Source organism: Suncus etruscus, chromosome 17 (genome assembly GCF_024139225.1).
Source record: "Suncus etruscus isolate mSunEtr1 chromosome 17, mSunEtr1.pri.cur, whole genome shotgun sequence".
In the NCBI taxonomy this organism is placed as follows: Eukaryota; Metazoa; Chordata; class Mammalia; order Eulipotyphla; family Soricidae; genus Suncus; species Suncus etruscus.
In genome coordinates this window covers 41109113-41129636 of record NC_064864.1, presented here as the reverse complement: position 1 = coordinate 41129636, position 20524 = coordinate 41109113, and the positions used below count along the sequence as shown (strand labels likewise).

The window sequence follows — 20524 nt, the reverse complement described above, 5'->3', positions numbered from 1 at the left end:
GGTTTTCAGGGAAATGTAAGAAATAATTTTTTTACCCATAGTAGCCTGTAGAATCAAATTTAAACAGTAGTAAAAATAAATGGGTAAAAGGCTGGGCAAAGGTAATGATGAGTGCTAGCTTGGGATTTTTTTTTTTTTTATCTAACCCTAATCAATAAGTCAAACAAACTGCCTGAGTAGACTATCAATAAGGTTTGTGAACTTTATGTCCTGCCAGTCAGTTCACTGATAGAGGAAGCAGTTAACAAACTCCTTGGTATCAAATTCAGTTTCCATTCTATTGGAGCATAAAGTACAGAGAAGAAGGAATCATTCATATTGAAACAGCAGAAACATGCATGCAGGAGGCCCAATTTCAACCCTCAATCCTGATTCATACTTTGAGCACTGCCAGAAGTGACCCTGGAATACCCAGCCAGAAAGAGCCACTAAACCAAACCAAACAATAGAAATGTACCCAGGCAGGACGAGTTATGTAAAGGGATTTCAATGGCAGACCCTTAGGCTTCTGTCCTCCCTATGGCAGGACATTTTGTGAATGGACACTGTCATGTGAAACTCACCAACAGATCCCAGCCTTGCCTGAACTGGGCACCCCTTGCCCTCCCTTGTCCCCTAGGAGCTTGGTCCTCTCTAGCATCTTCCCTTCAGCCTTGCTTTATGCAGGTCTGTAGCCACAGTTCTTTAAGTACACATTCTTCCTGGAAGAGCAGTTATTCCCAATGTGTCTCTTTGCCAACTTCTTCTAACTTCTAGACATCACAGCTCATCATATTTGTCCTCTAACACTCTACTCTGTCTCTACAGGTCTTCTATAGTTGCCCCTTTCATTTACTCTGCAAATATTTGCTAAATGCCAAAATCCAGGCCTTGTCACTAATGCAGCTGTTTTTTTTTTGTTTTTTTTTTTTTTTTTTTGGTTTTTGGGTCACACCCGGCAGCGCTCAGGGGTTACTCCTGGCTCTATGCTCAGAAATGGCTCCTGGCAGGCTCGGGGAACCATATGGGATGCCGGGATTTGAATCAATGACCTTCTGCATGAAAGGCAAACACCTTACCTTCATGCTATCTCTCTGGTCCCTAATGCAGTTGTTTTAATCAGTGGCCCAAACACATTGACCCTATGAGTTCTCCCAATCCCATGACAGGATGGTGTTGTTATTATTGGACTTTATGAATTTCAGGCACATGAAAATCTTGAAATGAGATATATGCTCATGGTTCCAGGAATGGACCTTGAAAGAGGATTTATTTTTCTTTATGTATATATGTGTCTATTGTTCGTTTCCAGTGCTGCGAATTGAATCCAGGGCCTCACATGCAAGGCACATGCTCTGCCACTAAGGTACATCTTGGCTGGGAAAGACAAAATGAGACCTAGAACGCTGAGTCCTAGGCCTGTATTGTAACTCAGCAAGGGATTGAGACCTGTGAGTTTCTCTTTGAAATTTCTTTTGTTTCCTTTTTTCCCCTTATAGCCTCTTTTTCTTCTCCTTCCTTCCTTCCTTCCTTCCTTCCTTCCTTCCTTCCTTCCTTCCTTCCTTCCTTCCTTCCTTCCTTCCTTCCTTCCTTCCTTTCCTTCTTCCTTCCTTCCTTTTCTCTCACTCTCTCCTGTCCTCCCTCTCACTCTTTTTCTTTCCCTCACTCTCTCTATTCGTGTGTGTGTGTGTGTGTGTGTGTGTGTGTGTGTGTGTGTGTGTGTGTGTGGTTTGGGTGCTATGCTTGGTAGTGCAGTGCTCAGGGTTTCTAGGCTCTGCACTAGGGATCAATTTTGGATGTGGTCGGAAAATCATATATAGTACCACAGATAGTCCCCAGAGCTCTGCTGGGATCACTCCAGAGTAAAGCATAGATCTAAGCACCACAAAGTATGGCAAGAAAAGGAACTAAAAAGAATAAAAAGAAGGGATTAAAAGTATATTTATTTTGAGACCACAAAGATAGTGCAGTGAGCAAGTTGCTTGCCTTGTACATGACTTGGGTTCATCCTCAAGCACCCATATGGTCTCTGGGACCTGTCAGAAGTGATCTCCGAGCACAGAGCCAGGAGTAGCCCTGAACACTGCTGGTGTGACCAGAAAACAATGGGGGAAAAATGGAAGGAAAGGAGAAAGGGAAAGAGGGATGGACAGAAAGAAGGGAGGGAGGGTGTCAGGGAAGAAGGGAGAGAGGAAGGAAGAAGAAACACTGCATTTTCACCACAATTTCCTCTCAAGATGGGCCATAGGATCCAAGTGTGGAGAGTGCTGTTTGCTGGATTCCAAAAACATGATAAAATTATGCAAGTCCACTGAACCTTCATTTTATTTCAAGAACAGTAAGTGTTCAGACTGTGAAGGCCAAGCATATTCTAAAAGCCACTAAGTATCTGAAGGATGTCTCTGCAGGAGCTGTGTAAAACAAATAGGTATTTAAGTAAGGAAAGAAAACTTTTCAAGTTTTTTTCTGTGGGCTGGAGATGTAGTACTCTGAGAGTAAGGTGCTTGCTTGCCTTGTATGCAGTTGACCTTTTTGATCCCTGATACCACAGCTGGTCCTCGTGAACATCACCAGGAGTAGCCCCTGAGTACTGCCAGATGTAACCCAAAGCTCCCTTTTCTTTTCCTCTCCCATATATATTTATATATGCATACAAATATTTTTAAATTTTTATATTTAAAAAAATTATTTTTATTTTTCTTTTTGGGCCACGCCCAGCGGTGCTCAGGGGTTACTCCTGACTGTCTGCTCAGAAATAGCTCCTGGCAGGCACAGGGGACCATATGGGACACCGGGATTTGAACCAACCACCTTTGGTGCTGGATCGGCTGCTTGCAAGGCAACGCCGCTGTGCTATCTCTCCAGGCCCTTCGTTTTGTTTTTTGTTTTGTTTTTGGTTTTGGGTCACACCCGTCAGGGCTCAGGGGTTGCTCCTGGCTCTATGCTCAAAAATCGCTCCTGGCAGGCTTAGAGGACCATATAGGATGCCCAGATTTGAACCACCATCCTTCTGCATGCAAGGCAAATGCTCTATGTCCGTGCTATTTCTCTGGCCCTAAACAAATTCTTGTTGAAAGTTTTCTTGTCTTTTCTCTGCCCATCCAACCCCTTATCATTCGGCGCCTGGCTGCAGTAACAGCCGCCCAACTGATCAGGCTGAGCAGAAGCTTCCCCCTCAACCTCAGTCTGTTCTCCACATCAAGGTGCCTGGTAATCTGCCTACAACATCCTCTTCATCTCATTACTCTTCTGCCACCCTAGAATAATCTATTCAGGAACAAAAAAGACATCCCCATCAGAGCCCCTGAGATAATCCTTTAATAACAATAAATAAAAACAAGAGTGAAAGCCGGAGACATAGCAAAGCGGTAGGGCATTTGCCTTGCACGCAGCTAACCCAGGACAGACCTGGGTTTGATTTCCGGTATCCCATATGGTCTCCCGAGCCTGTCAGGAGCGATTTCTGAGCTCAGAGCCAGGAGTAACCCCTGAGCGCTGCTGGGTGTGGCCCCAAAATAAAATAAAAAGAGTGATGATGAAGAAAGGGCATGATTTTCTCAGTACAAGTTATAAAGGAGGGCCAAGGGAGATAGCACAGTGGTGTTTGCCTTGCAAGCAGCCGATCCAGGACCAAAGGTGGTTGGTTCGAATCCCTGTGTCCCATATGGTCCCCCGTGCCTGCCAGGAGCTATTTCTGAGCACACAGCCAGGAGTAACCCCTGAGCACCGCCGGGTGTGATCCAAAAACCAAAACAAAAAACAAAAAACAAGTTATAAAGGAGAGTGGACTGGACAGTGCATAGGATTCCGAGTACTGAATTTTAATTCAGAGTGAATGGAGGGTTTTTTTTTGTTTTTGTTTTTGGTTTTGTTTTTGGGCCACACCCGGTGGTGCTCAGGGGTTACTCCTGACTGTCTGCTCAGAAATAGCTCCTGGCAGGCACAGAGGACCATATGGGACACCGGGATTCGAACCAACCACCTTTAGTCCTGGATCGGCTGCTTGTAAGGCAAACGCCGCTGTGCTATCTCTCTGGCCCCCCCCCCCTTTTTTTTGTGGTGGGGTTTGGGCCACACCCAATGGCACTTGGGATTACACCTGGCTCTGTGCTCAGAAACGCTCCTGGCAGGCTCAGAGGACCATATGGGATGCCAGGGATCAAAGTCAGGTCAGCCACGTGCAAGGCAAATGCCCAAACCTCCATTCTATCGCTCTGTGAATGAGGTTTCTGAGAGAAATGGATGTAGTTTAGCCTTACATTTGTGAAGCCCTGGGTTCTTCCTACTCTTGTTACTGCCTCCACCATTTCCCCAAAAAGGGGGAAATTGTCCTTAGCCTTTTCTGTATATAAAGCCTTCTGTATATATTCTGTATATAAAGCCTTCCCCTTTATAATATTCCAGATATATTCCCTACTTGAGCAGTGCTGGTTCTGAACGAGAATGGGAGACTCTCATCTATTCTGTTAAGCCCCTTCCAGACATTAGTCCTCTCCTCTGCACTTACCTATGTAAAGGCCAGAGACTAAGGCTTAAGAAACTGGCTGGTTTTATCTTAGAGGAAGTAGGTTTATGGCCATCCCCACCCTCCAACCCTTCACTGGGGTTCAAACTCAGAACCAAAGAATGAGGCAAGGGCTCTGCCACTAAAATCTGAAGCATTTTAAGAAACCGACTGATGGGGGTGGAGTGGTGGCGCAGCAGTTTGATCCCCGGCATTCCATATGGTCCCCCAAGCCAGGAGAGATTTCTGAGTGCATAACCTCTGAGTGTCACCGGGTGTGACCCCCCAAAAAATAAAAGAGAAAGAAAGAAGGAAGGAAAGGAAGGAAGGAAGGAAGGAAGGAAGGAAGGAAGGAAGGAAGGAAGGAAGGAAGGAAGGGGCCAGAGAGATAGCATGGAGGTAAGGCATTTGCCTCTCATGTAGAAGGACGGTGGTTCGAATCCCAGCATCCCATATTGTCCCCCGAACATGCCAGGAACTATTTCTGAGCGTGGAACCAGGAGTGATCCCTGAGCACTGCCAGGTGTGACCCAAAAACCAAAATGAGAGAGAGGGGGGGGAGGGAGAGAGAGAAGAAAGAAAGAAGAGAGAAAGAAAAAGAAAGATAGAAAGAAAGAGGGCCCGGAGAGATAGCACAGCGGCATTTGCCTTGCAAGCAGCCGATCCAGGACCAAAGGTGGTTGGTTCGAATCCCGGTGTCCCATATGGTCCCCCGTGCCTGCCAGGAGCTCTTTCTGAGCAGACAGCTAGGAGTAACCCGAGCACCGCCAGGTGTGGCCCAAAAACAAAAGGAGAGAGAGAGAGAGAGAGAGAGAGAGAGAGAGAGAGAGAGAGAGAGAGAGAGAGAGAGAGAGAGAGAGAGAGAGAGAGAGAGAGAGAGAGAATAAAGAAAAAAGAAGAAAGAAAAGAAACTTACAGCGCTAGGTTAATGATATAGCCACTAGGACACTTGCCTTACATGTGCCAGAATAACCCCCTAGGCTCACCCATTCCAGCCCCCTGTGCTGTATCCCCAGCCCCTTTAGTTCACAGTACCTTTCATACAGAAAGGAAAGGTTTAATCCCTGGAATTCTGTACAGTCCCCTGAGCCCATTAGGAGTGATCCTTGAGCACAGAACCTGGAGTAAGTCCTTTTGCACCTCTGGGTGACCCCATGGCCCTAAATCAAGCCATAACAAAACAACAGACACCGACTGGAGAACTTATAAAGCAAGATTTCTTATACAAGACAAAGTCGTTTCCAGGAATATTGTCTGACTTTTATCATTGGGGTGTGTAGTATTAGCATGTCTGACTTTATAATCATTTTGTTTTTCAAGATTAGGCTCTATTATTTGGCAGATGGTTCACTGAAATGATTGGGGTCCTAAATCCCACCTCTAGCAATGGAGCATGGCTGAGTCCATTTTCTCCTCTCTCAAGCTGCTCTGGGTAGGTCACTTTATTTCTCTCCAACTATAAATGGAAAACCAGGAGGAAGCATTGATGGGAGTGCTTTTGTCCCTTTGCCTCAGCAGCCAGCTTTCAGGATACTTTGAATGAAGTGCACCTCCAAATGGAGACCTCTTTAGGCTGCATCTCTAAATGAGGTGGCGGCATTAGGTCTCTGAAGACTGAGTTCTCCCAGAGCTGACATTCTGTGATTGCAGAGCATTGGTAGGAGAGGGGGAGCTAATTGAATGAGTTAGTAATTTGGTTGCCAGGGAAACTCTTCCGTGATTGGAAGGAAGGCATCACAGGGTTGGACACAGACTTTGCTCTATTGGAAAGTGTGTCTGCTCTTCGCTCCATGTTTCTGCTTCTGAACTGCAAAAGAAAGGAAAAGGAGAGGGGGCTAAAAATTAAATTCAAATATTGTTACATTTATGTCTAAGTTAAAATGAAACCAGGTACTGTACACCCTGGAGTTCTGAAATGTGGCCTTTTTTTTTTTTCAAATCCCCTGAAAATTTTCATTTCTGCTTTTTAGTTTATTTTGCGTTTTTTTCCCCATTGGTTTTATAATTTTGGTCATCCTCACAATTTTCTGTGACTAGATGTTTTTGTGGGATGTGGAGTGTTATTAAAAAATATGGTTATAGGGAATCAGAGATTGTACAAGGGTAAGGCAAATGCATTTCATGCAGCTGACCCAGGTTTGACCCCAAGCACCATATATGGTCCCCAAATACCACCAGGAATAGGCCTTGAACATGCCCCCCTCATACCCCCACAAATATGGTTATAGAGGGCTGGTGATATGTTCAGCCATAAGACACTTGCTGTTCATATATAAAGTCCTGGCTTTAATCCCCAGCTTAGAAAACAAAATAAAAGGGAAAAAATAGAAGGGGGGAAAAAACCTGATTTTGAACAACAGAGTTGTGGGCTGGAGCAATAATACATAACAGTAGGGCGCTTGCCTTGCATGCAGCCAACCTGGGTTCAATCCCTGGGATCCTATATGGTCCCCTAAGCTCGCCAGGAGTGATTTCTGAGCACAAAGTCAGGAGTAATGCCTGAGTGTTGACAGGTGTGTCCCCAAAACCAAAACACACACACACACACAAAAGGACAGGGTGTTATCCTGTCCTTGTCCCTTCTGTGTGGAAGATACAGTGAGTTAAATGGGGCTGGGGAGACAGCACGGGGGCTTGAGTGGGTGAGCCTAGTTTTTGTTGTTCTTTTGGAGCTACACCCGGCAATGATCAGGGCGTACTCTTGGCTCTGCATTCAGGAATCATCCTAACAGACTCAGGAGACCATATGAGATATTGTGGATTGAACCCAGGTTAGCTGCATACAAGGCAAGCACTTTACCCACTGTAAAAGAGGCTCTGGCCTCTTTTTTAAATTAGTTTTCTGTGGGGGCCGGGCAGTGGCGCTGGAGGTAAGGTGCCTGCCTTGCCTGCGCTAGCCTAGGACGGACCGCGGTTCGATCCCCCGGCGTCCCATATGGTCCCCCAACTTCTGAGCGCATAGCCAGGAGTAACCCCTGAGCGTCAGAGGGTGTGGCCCAAAAAAACAAAAAAAAATTAGTTTTCTGTTTTGGAAACCACACTTGGTGGTTCTCGGGGATTACTCCTGGTGGTGTTACCATATGGGGTATTGGAGGTGAAATCAGATTGTCAATGTCAAGGCAAGCATCCTACCTACTGTACTACCACTCTAACTCTGAGCCTCAGGTTGGTTTCTTTTGAGCTATACCTGGTGGTGGTCAGTAATCACTCTTGGTGGTAAGTGTTCGAGGACCATATGGGATGCCAGGGTCAAACCCAGGTTGGCCGTTTTATCTGGACAAGTGCATAGTCCCAACCAAAGGTCCAGGCAGGCAGCATCAGCATATGTTGTAGTATCTCTTTGTCACATTGAGCATTATTTCTGATCCCTGGTACTTCATGTCCTGGTACCATCTCCACTGTGCCCGCACAATCTATATATGCACATAGATTTAGTTCTGCTTGATGCTTGTCAGGCTATGAAAAGAAATGAAGACAGAGCAGCCAGATGAATGTTCTAGACTCTGCTCTTAGGATTTTAGACATGATGCTGGTTGGCACTCAGCCTTTTGCCTTCCTTGACTATTTTTCCACCTATAAATGGTTAAATACATTGTTTTATTTTGTTATTGGTTTTTGGGCCACACCAGGCAGTGTTCTAGGGACCATATGGGATGCTGGAAATCGACCTTAGTTTGGCTGTGTTCACAGCAAGCTCCTTCCCTGTCCTCGCTAAATTATTATTCTGGCCCCACATTTTAAAATATACATAATGTACACTTAAGTAATATACATAAATTGGGGCCAGAATGATAGTGTGGCATTTGCCTTGCATTTAGTGACAGGGATTGATCCCCAGCATTCCATATGGTCCCCTGAACACTGTGAAGTGATCCCTAAGTGTAGATATAGGGGTAAGTTCTGAGCACTGATGGATGTGACCTAAAAACAAACAAAAACAAAAATGCACATGAGGGGCCGGTGCATTTGCCTTGTATGCTATTGACCTGAGACAGACCTAGGTTTGGTTTCTGGCATCCCATATGATCCCTGGAGCCTGCCAGGAATGATTTCTTAGCACAGAGCCAGAAGTAACCCCTGAGGACCACCAGATGTGGTCCAGAAACCAACAGGTCCCCCCCCCCAAAATAAAAAAAAAACCAACAACCAAAAAACACATGAATCTTGATTTGTTAAAAAATAAACTGGAGGGGCCGGGCGGTGGCGCTAAAGGTAAGGTGCCTGCCTTACCTGCGCTAGCCTAGGACGGACCGCGGTTCGATCCCCCGGCGTCCCATATGGTCCCCCAAGCCAGGAGCGACTTCTGAGCGCATAGCCAGGAGTAACCCCTGAGCGTCACCGGGTGTGGCCCAAAAACCAAAAAAAAAAAAAAAAAAAAAATAAACTGGAGAAGCAGGTGACTAATAAGACTTTGCAGGGTTTTAAAAAAGGTGGTCACAGTGTTACTGTGTTGTTGGTGGCTGTAGGCATTAGTTTTCTCCAATTACACTTTTTTTGGGGTGTCAAGGACTATACACAGCAATGCTTGAGGGACCATGTAGTTCAAAGTATCAAACTCTTGGGGCTGAAGAGATAGTATAGCAAGTGGAACATTTGCCTTGCATGTTGTTGGCCCTGGTTTGATCCCAGCATCCCATATGACCTCTTGAGCACTGCCAGGGTAACTTCTGAGTGCAGAGCCAGGAGTAGCCCTGAATATTGCCCAGTGGCCCAAAAGCCTCTTTGAGCCATTTCCCTGTATCCTTCAATTACCTTCTTGGTTTTCGAAGGGCTACACTGAGCAGTGCTCAGGGATTACTTCTGGCTCTGTACTCAGGAATTACTTCTAGCTGGCTTGGGAAACCGTATAGGATGCTGGGGATTGAACCTGGGACAGCTATGTGCAAGGTAAACACCTTACCAGCGTACTATCACTTGTACTACCAATTTTTTTAGGGAGGCAGCTTACTGTGTGAAATCTGTTATTGAGTCTAGAGAAGCTAAACATTTTTGTTTGGGGACCGCACCTGGCACTGCTCAGGGCTAATCCTGGCTATATGCTTGGGCTAAACATTTTTACTACAAGTAACCAATGTGGTTGGTGCACTGCCATTGAATTATGGCTAACTGGGCCCCCAGTTTGCCTCTAACCCTTCAAACTCCAGGATATCCCACTCCAAGTATTCTTGAGGCAACTCCATTCAGTACCAAGGAGAATCAGTTCTATTCGAGGTATAGGTAACTCATTGCATAGTTGGAGAACCCCTTCTCATTTTGTATTGGCACCTTCCTAATCATTTCCTTGTAGGGTAGTACCAGAATGGGCTCCCCACAACTCCGTCTGGCAGGGTTTGACATCGGCAGGCTTGGTGTGTTCTGATCAGGGTTTATATGTGTTCTTGACAGAGAAAATGGGGAGGTACAGACAACAGGCATTGAGTCAATAAGGGGATTGGGAAATCAGTCTAAGCTGGAATGTGACTCAATGGTAGAGAGTACTTGCCACACAGGTGTGAAACCCTGGGTCTGATTCCAGCATTGCAAGAAGAAAAAAAGAAAAAGTGGTAGATGAGAGAACACACAGGCCAGAAAGTACTTTCTGGAATCATGGCATGGCCTTGTTTCAGGAGTAACAGAGGACCATTTCTTAGATCCATAGTTAAGGTCCAGAGAAGGGCTAAGGACTCAGCTGTTCACTTCCAGTAAAACAAGTCACTGGGACCCTCTTTTGCTCTTCTCACTTCTTTGAAAGGAGACAAAAGCCCATGGAGGCTTAGACAGCTTGTCCAAAGATCTCATTTAATAAGTGGATTGAACCCTAGATATCCTGTCACCTTGCCCGGCTCTATGTTGGAGGGGACTGAAGCTACTCAGAATGGTGGGACAAAAACGGGCAGGTTGGGTGTCTTTGGGAGAAAGATGTCTTCAGTAGAGTTGCAAGGGAAGCTAGCTTTACATGTATGCATATAGCGTGTGTGTGTATGGGTTTATGTGGGGGGCAGGATGTATCAGAAATAGCCCCACATAGGGACCCTGTGCCATGTAGATTCCACCTGGGCTACATCCTCGGCCCAGTCATCCAGGAATGATGACTAGGGCAAAAAGAAAAGGTCATAAGCCTCCAGTCCCGAGACCGACTGAACTTTTATATTGCTGTTAATACATTCACAGCCATTTCATAAAACTTCTCTGCCACCAACTAGTACCAAAAGGTTCTAAGGTTTTGGTGAATGGGATGGAGCCCAAATCTGACCTCACTTTCATTTAATTTCATGCCAGCACCAATACACACCCAGGCGAGCAGACCCTGTCTGACTAGTGAGCCGGGCAGACACAAAGGCACTCTAATTACCATCTGCAAGCCAGGCTGACAGGATTTCAAGTGTTTTCATGTTTATGGAGATCAGAGAAATGTGTTCTGTACATCTTTCCCACCGCAGGCAAGTATGAAATAAAACCAAACCCCAAACCCAACACATTTATTAAAAACATATTCCAGTTAAGTTAAAATCCTATAATCAGGACAGCCACAATTCCAGACACTCCGGTGCGAAGTGTAGATAGGTCAATAGCCACATCTGGAGAATGAACAAGCCATTGAATCTTACAAAACAAAAACCGCCAACCAGACGCCCGGGCTTCAGATCCCTCCAGCGTGAGCGAACCGGCGCTGTTACGAGCACTTCGCGGCGGCTTACAATAAGCCTGCGGCTTCTCCATTTGGAGGGTCCCCATTTTCTTCTCGCTCCCCTTCAACTTACAAAGGCGAGCGGGCGGGGTGGGGGACGGCAGCTGGGGGAAGGGGGAGCGGGAGGAAATCAACTCGGTGCATCCAGGGAATTGCAGCTGTTATTGCAAATAGCCCCGGAGAGCCCATTATAAGCTACTGTGCGTGGCTGTGTCCCTGGAGGGCCCGTCACGTGGCTGCTCCCCCAACTAGGGTGGGGGTGGGGGCAGGACCAGAGAGTCAGGAGGGTTAGGGAGAAACTGGAAGGCAAGCCGAGGCTCGTGTCCACAAAGCCGGGAATGTGGCCACCGATGGCCCAGCCAGTCCCTGGCACGCTGGGGAGGGGGGGGGGGTGACAGTAGGCGTCCTCGGGAGACTCCCGCATTTGCAAAAAAAAAACCCCAAAACACCACTCCTTCCCGAGTGTAGACTGAACCCCGACTCTTCCGCCCTCCAGGAGCCCCGTCACCGCAAGTGCGCCTCCGAAATAACGACCTTGAGCCCGAGCGGAGGAAGGCCGGTTTCAAAAGGAAACACCGCTGCGAGGACAAGAGCGTGCGCCGGGGGCGCCGCACCCTACCTTTGCCGACCTCGCGGGTCCCCACCTCCCGTCCTGAACCCCACGAACACGGCCTCCCGGCTCCAGCGGCTTGGGGGATGAAGAGGTGGGAACCGTGATCGGATGCAAGAAAGGTTGTTCCTATTCAATTCCCCCCCCCCCAAAAAAAAAGGTCCTTTCATGGCACACATGTTTTATATTAAGAACACCCCAGCAGACACGAGATTTTTCTTTTTTTCTTTAAAGTATCGTAAAATGTCAAGCCTGACAGGTTGCGGAACTCCCTGAAAATGACCGTCTGTCAAACTCAAGTTTCCCTCCCGCAAAGTGGATTGGGGAGGAGAAAAAAAAAAAAAAAAAAAAAAAAAAAGAATCAGCCCTGGGAAGGAAGGAAGGAAATGCGACACAAAGTGCTTGTGATCGTCCTGGTCCTTCTGGGAGATCTGCGATCCCGAGAAGCGTGAGCTGGTCCCCCGTACGGCCGCCGGCTGCAAGGCCCGGAGTGGAGTGGCGTGCCCAGTCTTGGGGCGCGCGTCTTTCCTAGGGCGAACCCGAGTTCCCTTTTTTATTTTTTCAAGCACATGGGGTGCAATTGGAAAGATTCTCGGTGCTGACCTGCTGATCAGTTCATAGCCAACCCCAGCCCCGCTTCCAAAAGGCGTTGCGTTCGTGGGTTCGAGGACCACCGCCGGCAGCCCTCCGTGAAGCCCCTCGTCCTCGGGTAAGAAACGGGGCGCTGTGGTCGCTCGCGGGGGGTGTCAGCTGCCGGGCACCAGCACGCCATCGCCGGTTTTGAACTGCACCCTCCTCCCGGGCGCGTCGGGGTGGCCGTACGGGCTGCAGGGCTCCGCGCGGGGCTCGAGCGCCGGCCCCAGGTGCGGGCGCGGCGGGAGTTTGGCGTGGAAGCGCAGCCGCCGCGAGTGCAGCCTCCGCACGGCCTCCTTGATGAGGTTGCCCGAGAGCACGAGCTGCTGCAGGAGCCGGTGCGGGTCGTCCTCGGCGCTCCGGGCTTCGGACGGCGCCCCGCGTCGGAGCTGCAGGCGGCGGGAGGCGGCGGCTCCCCGCAACCATCCGCGCCGGCACGGGCCGGAGAGCGGCTGCGGGACAGCGCGCGGGTCGGCTCCCGGAGGCCCTTCCTCGAAGCGGGGCGGGGAGGGCAGCGTGGACAGCGCGCCGGGGCCGGAGGCGGGGAGCTGCTCGGCCACGAAGTAGGGCGCAGCCCGGCCACGCACGCGGCCGCGCTCCCCGAGGGCGCAGCGCCAGGCCCCGAAGGCAGCCGGGTCCCGGGGCTGGGCGGGCGCGGGCGCGAGTGCGGGCGGCGGCGGCGGCCAGGGCAGCGCCGGGGGCCGGGCCTTGTCCGCCGGGGGCGCGCGGGGCGGCTCGGGGCGGTCGTGCGCCGCCGCGTCCAGCTGCAGCGTCTCTCCGATGCGGGCCACCAGCCGGTCCACGTCGCCCGAGCCGCCCAGCGTCACCGACTGCTGCAGCAGGAGGAAGCTGTCGCCGTCGCCGTCCTCCTCCTCTTCCTCCGCCTCGTCGCCGGCGTCCTGCTCTTCCTCCCTCCGGCACGGCATGGTCCCCAGCCCGGGAACCCGCAGCGCGAGCGACCGGGCGACGGCGGCGGAGCCGGGCGTGGCGCGCAGGCCGGAGCCCGGCCGGGGCCCGAGGCCGAAGCCGGGGCCGGGGCCGACGCAGACACCGGAGCCCGCCAGACACACACGCCGCGCGCCTCCAGCCGCGGGAGCTCGAATCCTACCGGCTCGGGTTGATTTGTAAACAATGGGTGACGTCGCCGCGGGCTCCACCACCGCGCCGGGCCGGGGGAGCGCGGGGCCAGCGGTGGGCACATGCCGGCCGGTCCAGGGCGCTGGGTGGAGACTCGCTCTCTCGGGCTTCCACCGCGGGGAAGGGAGCTGCGGGTCGGGGGGCGCGCCGGGGCTCCAACACCCGCCGATCAGGAGGGAGTGAGGGGGTATTTCGGAAGCCCGACACCCTCGTGGCCCTCGTTGGTTCATTCCACACACTAGCACCCACACTTACACTGACGCCCACACGCCCCCCACACGCCCCTGCTTCCAGGCGCGTCAGCTCTTCCAGTTTTAGCTTTTGCGCTGGTGAGGTCCAGGGTGCTGACGTTGGGGAAGTGATGCTCAGGCGAAGAAGGAGGCGAGGAGACGAAGTAGTAGGAGTCAAGCGAGGGACGTGGAGATGGATGGAGGGTAGGAGGCAGAGCGGGCTGTAGGAGGCGGGGAGACTGGCCAAGTTGGAAATGACAAGAGAGAGACTTCAGGCTCAAGTCATCAGAGGGTGTGTGTGTGTGTGTGTGTGTGTGTGTGTGTGTGTGTGTGTGTGTGTGTGTGTGTGTGTGTGTGTGTGTGTGTGTGTGTGTGTGTGACTTCATGCTCAAGTCATCAGGGTGTGTGTGTGTGTGTGTGCTACACTGGGAATTAAATTACTGCAGAGGCCAAGGAGGACTACACTAGTCCTGGTGGGGCTTTAGGAAGTACGTTCTTTAAAGATGACTGGGCCAAACTGTAGGTGTTTTGTTATTTATTTACTTTTTTGTTTGTTTTGTTTTTGGGTCACACCCGGCAGCGCTCAGGGGTTACTCCTGGCTCTATGCTCAGAAATCGCTCCTGGCAGGCACAGGGGACCATATAGGATGCTAGGATTCTTTTTTTTTTTTTTTTTTTTTGGTTTTTGGGCCACACCCGTTTGACGCTCAGGGGTTACTCCTGGCTATGTGCTCAGAAATCGCCCCTGGCTTGGGGGGACCATATGGGACACCGGGGGATCGAACCGCGGTCCTTCCTTGGCTAGCGCTTGCAAGGCAGACACCTTACCTCCAGCGCCACCTACCCGGCCCCAGGATGCTAGGATTCTAACCAACATCTTTCTGCATGCAAGGCAAACTTCCTACCTCCATGCTATCTTTCCCTTTATTTACTTTTTTTGAGGGGCTTTGGGAGTATTGGGCCACAACAGGCAAGGCCCAGAGCTTACATTTGGCTCTGCACTCAGGAATCACTCCTGGCGGTGCTGGAAGGACCATGTCGGCTGTGAGTGAGGCAAGCGCCCTCATTGTTGTTCTATCTTCCCAGCCCCTGAACTATTTAGTTTAACAGATAAGTGGGTCAGTTTAACTCTTCAAGTATTACATGAAAAAAATTTTCAGATTATTTCTTGAGGTGTAATAAGGTGTACAACAGTGTGGGGCCGGAGAGATAGCATGGAGGTAAGGCGTTGCATTGAGAAAGACGGTGGTTCGAATCCTGGCATCCCATTTGGTCCCCTGAGCCTGTCAGGAGTGGTTTCTGAGCATAGAGCCAGGAGTGACCCCTGAGCGCTGCCAGGTGTGACCCAAAAACAAAAACAAACAAACAAACAAAAAAGATGTACAACACTGTATATCCGTAGTGTATATTATGGAATGATTACATAATCTAGTAAATATTTGCCTTTATGCATGCTCACGAAAATATTTTTTCTTGTGATGAGTTTTTTTTTTTTTTGCCACACCCTGCAGAGTTTAGGGCTTACCCACCCCCTATGACTCCTTAACAAACACTTAAGAATTGCTCTTATTTGGGGCTGGAGAGATGATACAGTGGGTAAGGCACTTGCCTTGTGTGCAGTCAATCCAGGTTAAATCCCTGGCATCTTATATGGTCCCCTGAGCACTGTCAGAAGTGATCCCTGAACACAGAGTGAGGTGTAAATTCTGAGCAGGCTGGGTGTGTCCCCAATAAAAGTATCTTTTTGGGGGGTTAGGGCACATCTAGCCATGCTCAGGGTTACTCCTGACTAGGCATTTAGAAATTACTCCTGGAGGTGATGTTCGGGAGACCATATGGGATGCCAGGGAAGGAATCTGGATTGGCCATGTGCAGGGCATTTGCTCTATCCACTGTACTATCTCTCCATCCCAAGAACTACTCTTATTTGGGGCTGGAGTGATCCCTGAGAAATGCTGAGTATGGCCACAAAATAAAACGATTATTTTTATTCACTTTCAAATATGAAATATGATACACCTTGTATCTTATTTATTTATTCTAAAACAAGCTCAGGGGTTACTTCCAGCTCTTCACTTAGAAATCACTCCTGGCAGTGCTTGGGGAACCCTATGGCAAGCTCTTAACAGACTGTGCTGTCTCAACAGGCCCAGTATTATGTACATTAGATCCCATATGGTCCTCTGAACCCACCAGAAGTGATTCCTAAGTGTAGAACCAGTTGTAACCCCTGAGCACATCTAGATGTGGCCCAGCCTCCCAGAAAACCAGTTTTTTTTTTTTTTTTTTTTGTGGTTTTTGGGTCACACCCGGCAGTGCTCAGGGGTTATTCCTGGCTCCAGGCTCAGAAATTGCTCCTGGCAGGCACGGGGGACCATATAGGACACCGGGATTTGAACCGATGACCTCCTACATGAAAGGCAAACACCTTACCTCCATGCTATCTCTCCGGCCCCCAGAAAACCATTTATTAATTTATTGTGAAAACTTACAAAATTCTACAACATTCCATGTCAGGTTTGCACATGATACTTCTTTTTTTTTTTTTTTTTTTTTTTGGGTCATACCAGGCAGTGCTCAGGGGTTACTCCTGGCTGTCTGCTCAGAAATAATTTCTGGCAGGCACCGGGGACCATATGGGACACCGGGATTCGAACCAACCACCTTTGGTCCTGGATCGGCTGCTTGCAAGGCAAACGCCGCTGTGCTATCTCTCCGGGCCCACAAGATACTTCTTAACTACTCAGGTGTTACAGTATTAGTAGAGGTGTTGTCCCAAAGCACAATTTTTGTTTGCGTTTTGGGCCACACCTATTGGTGATTAGGGCTTATTTGTGGTTCTGTACTCAAGGATTACTCCTAGGGGCCTCAGGGAAACGATATGGGTGCTGGGGATCAAATCTGGGTCAGGACCAACTCAGATAGTTCAGTGACCAAGCAAGCACCTGTCTTGTTTCCTTTTTGTTTGTTTTTGGCTACACCAGTAGTTCTCTACACTCAGAAAGAGTGTGGTCAGGGGACCATCTGGGGTGCTAGGGATCAAACCTGAGTTGAACATGTATAAGACAAGCACCTTATATTTTGTACTATAGTTCTGGCCCTGTACCTGCCTTGTAAGAATGAGGCTTTAAGTTAAATACCTGGTGCCACTCACTTCTCTTTATTTGGGTCCCCAGGTCCTGAGTAGAATTTTCTTCTACATATAGTAAGCAGTCAAGGAGTATAAGCCACATTTCTCCTGCTGAGGCCCCCACCCAGAATGTGTAGGTGCACCTCAAACCAAAGGTTGTGAGAGCAAGCATCCAGGCTACAAATTCCAGCACCACAACAAAGTGAGAGAGCTCCGAAAACAAAGGGATGAGAAAGGGAAAGATAAAAATGAGTAGTGGAGGGGCCGGAGAGATAGCATGGAGGTAAGGCATTTGCCTTTCATGCAGAAGGTCATCAGTTCAAATCCCGGCGTCCCATATGGTCCCCCGTGCCTGCCAGGAGCAATTTCTGAGCATGGAGCCAGGAATAACCCCTGAGCACTGCCGGGTGTGACCCAAAAACCACAAAAAAAAAAAAAAAAAGTGAGTAGTGGAGCTGGAGCGGTGGCACAGTGGTAGGGTGTTTGCCTTGCACGAGGCTGACCCAGGACAGACCTTGGTTTGATCCCCGGCATCCCACATGGTCCTCCAAGCCAGGAGCAATTTCTGGGTGTGGCCCAACCCCCTTACCCCCCAAAAAAGGTAATAACATTTATTTTATTTGTTTATTTTGGTTTTTGGGTCACACCTGGCAGTGCTCAGGAGTTACTCCTGGCTCTGAGCTCAGAAATAGCTCCTGGCAGACTCGGGACCATATGGGATGCCGGGATTCGAACCAATATCCTTCTGCATGCAAGGCAAATGCCCTACATCCATGCTATCTCTCCAGCCCCAGTAATAACATTTATAATACGTATTTTCATTCTTTGTCTTATATGTGTTAGCTTCTAAGTTTGTGGACATGAAATGGTACAACCACTTTGGGGAAAACCTAGTTTCTAACAAAACTAAACAGACTCCTTTCTTGTAAAGCAATTACAATCCTTGTCATATACCTGAGAAGTATAAAACATAGGTTTACATCAAGGAAACTAGGCAGATGTTCATGGTTTATTCATAAAAGCTATAAACCAGAAACAATCTGGGTGTGTGTCAATTTAGTGAACTCTACCATACTCACTAAATGATGATGTCAGAACACTGTTCAACAACAAAAAGAAATCTAGCTGCATGTCATCTAGTGTCATGTTTAAATCTCAAAATTAAATCTCAAAAATGCATGCTAAGTCAAATAGAAAAGAGCACATGCCATACGATTCTTTTTCTTTTTGGTGGGATGTTTGGACCGCACCTGGCAGTGTAAGGGCTTACTTCTGGCTCTTCATTCATGGATCACATCTAGAAGGGCTCGGGATCATATATGGTACTGTGGATTGAGTCTGATTTGTGTGCTGGCAACTAAAGTAGCCCCTTTTTTAATTTTCTTTGTTTTCTTCATCTGATTTTATATGCAGTTCCAGAATAGGCATATTTTTGTTTTGTTTTTAGACCATGATTTTAGGCTCAAAGGTTACTACTACTAGCTCTCCACTCAGAAATCACCCCGATGGGCTCAGGGGTTCATATAGGATGCCGAGAATCCAACCTGGATTGGCTGCATGCAAGGCAAGTGCCCTTCCACCGTACTATCTTTCTGGCCCAGCACATTTTTTTATTGTGAAAAAAAAATCAGAAGGTTTTCTAATTTTCTTTGGAGAGGATGAGTAGGGGGAGAAATGACTTTGGAGAGGGTGGGTGGGAGGAAAAGGAGCCTGACTTTAGGGTTGGGACAGTATTCTATATATTTTTATCTTGATGTGGGGTTCACAGGTATATGAATATTAAAACTCATTATGGTACCATAATAATTGATTGTATGCATATTTTATATGAAAAAATCAATAAACATATTGGATTTTCATAATAGAATTTAGGGATGAGTTGTACTGATGTTTGCCATCTATTCTCAAGTGCACACAAGTGCAAGATGGGTTAGAAGGACATAAAGCATTTATAATAAAATATTAGTGCATATTATCCTGAAACTTCCTTCGTAGGGATACCTAAGAATTGAAGATGTTGTTTATAAACACTCATTAGCAAATGGATGGGTAGGGTATTATCTGTTCAGTCAGTGAAATATTATTCATCATAAAAAGGAATGCAGTATTACTATGTGCTTTAATATGCATGAACCTTGAAGACTTTATGCTAAGTGATAGAAACCAGACATAAAAGACCACATATCATATGATTCTATTTATAGCAAATGTCCAGAATAGTTAAATCCATAGAGACAAAAAGTAGATTAGCGGTTGCCAAGGAATGGAAGAAGAGAATTAGGACAAAAGCTAATAAATAGGGATTTCTTTTGGGATGATGAAAATGTTCTGGAATTAGACAGTAATGATGTTTGCACAAGATAGTGAATATTACTAAAAACTACCAAACTGAATTATTCTCAAAAGTAAATATTTTAAATTTCACTGTAAGCTTTGCTTCTCAAATCCCTGGAGCACCTATCCTGCTTGTCTCTCTGTCTCTGCTTGCTTGCTCTTTCACATTTGTGTTTTCTACCTCTCCCTCCCTCCTCTCTCTTTGCTTTGCTTTGCCATACCGGGAAATGTTCAGAGGTTACTCCTGGCTCTGCACCTAGGAATTACTTCTGCTGTGGCTCATGGGACGAATAGGGTGCCAGAGATGGAGCCCAGGTTGGCTGCATTTAAGGCAAACTTCTTAGTCACTATACTAGCTCTCCATCTTCCACCCCGCTGCATATTTCTTGTGTGTGTGTGTGTGTGTGTGTGTGTGTGTGTGTGTTGGGTTTTTTTTTTTTGGGGGGGGGTCACACCTGGCAGCACTCAGGGGTTACTCCTGGCTCTATGCTCAGAATTCACTCCTGGCAGGCTCAGGGGACCATATGGGATGCTGGGATTCGAACCACCGACCTTCTGAATGAAAGGCAAACACCTTATCTCCATGCTATCTCTCCAGCTCCCCCTTGCATATTTCTAAGTAAATTTCATTCAATATAAACTATCTTGCTTCACTAAAATAAAATAAAATAAAATTCACTGTAGGTTAATGATTCAAAGGGCTTTACATGTGGGAAAACTGAGTTTGATCCCTAGCACTGAAGCCCCCACGCTGTACTGATTAGTATGACCCCCCCCCCAACAACAAGAACAGAAAGGAAAGTACATTTTATTTGCTATGTGGAGTGTAATTTCTTAAATGGGGGTAGGGGGACCGGGCCGATCTAGTGATTCTTGACCTGAAGTTATTTACTGTGAGTGCCCGAGGATGCACTGCTGGGGCCCTCGTAGTCCCAGGGATTATCTAGACCATCTCAGTGGTGCTGAGGTGGGGGACTTCCAGTGCCACACACATGGTACTTGGGAGCCTTGGGACTGCACCTGTTGATTCCGGGGGACCATGTGCTGGGCATCAAATCAGGATTGGCCACATGCTAGGCAAGTGCCTTAACCACAGTACTCGCTCTCCAGTCCAAGCCTAGTTTAATTACGTGTTTTATTTTTGGGCCACACACCTGGCTGTGCTCAGGGTTTACTCCTGGCTCTGTAATCAGGAATCACACAAGCCATATATAGTACTGTGAAGTAAGCCCTTTCTGTTCCACTGTACTATCACTTCTGCCCGTATCTCAATTTTTGAAAGTATTGTCATTCTTTGTAT

General features: G+C 48.1%; 1 protein-coding gene across 1 annotated transcript; it reads right to left on the bottom strand.

Moving 5' to 3' along the window:
- Positions 1-12289: 12289 nt before the first annotated feature.
- On the bottom strand, positions 12290-13344 carry LOC125994798 (GSK-3-binding protein FRAT2-like). Its single transcript, XM_049764321.1, is given in 2 exon segments — positions 12290-12668; positions 12671-13344. Coding segments are annotated over 2 exon segments (942 nt in total). The 5' UTR covers positions 13320-13344; the 3' UTR covers positions 12290-12375.
- Between the last annotated feature and the right edge of the window lie 7180 nt (positions 13345-20524).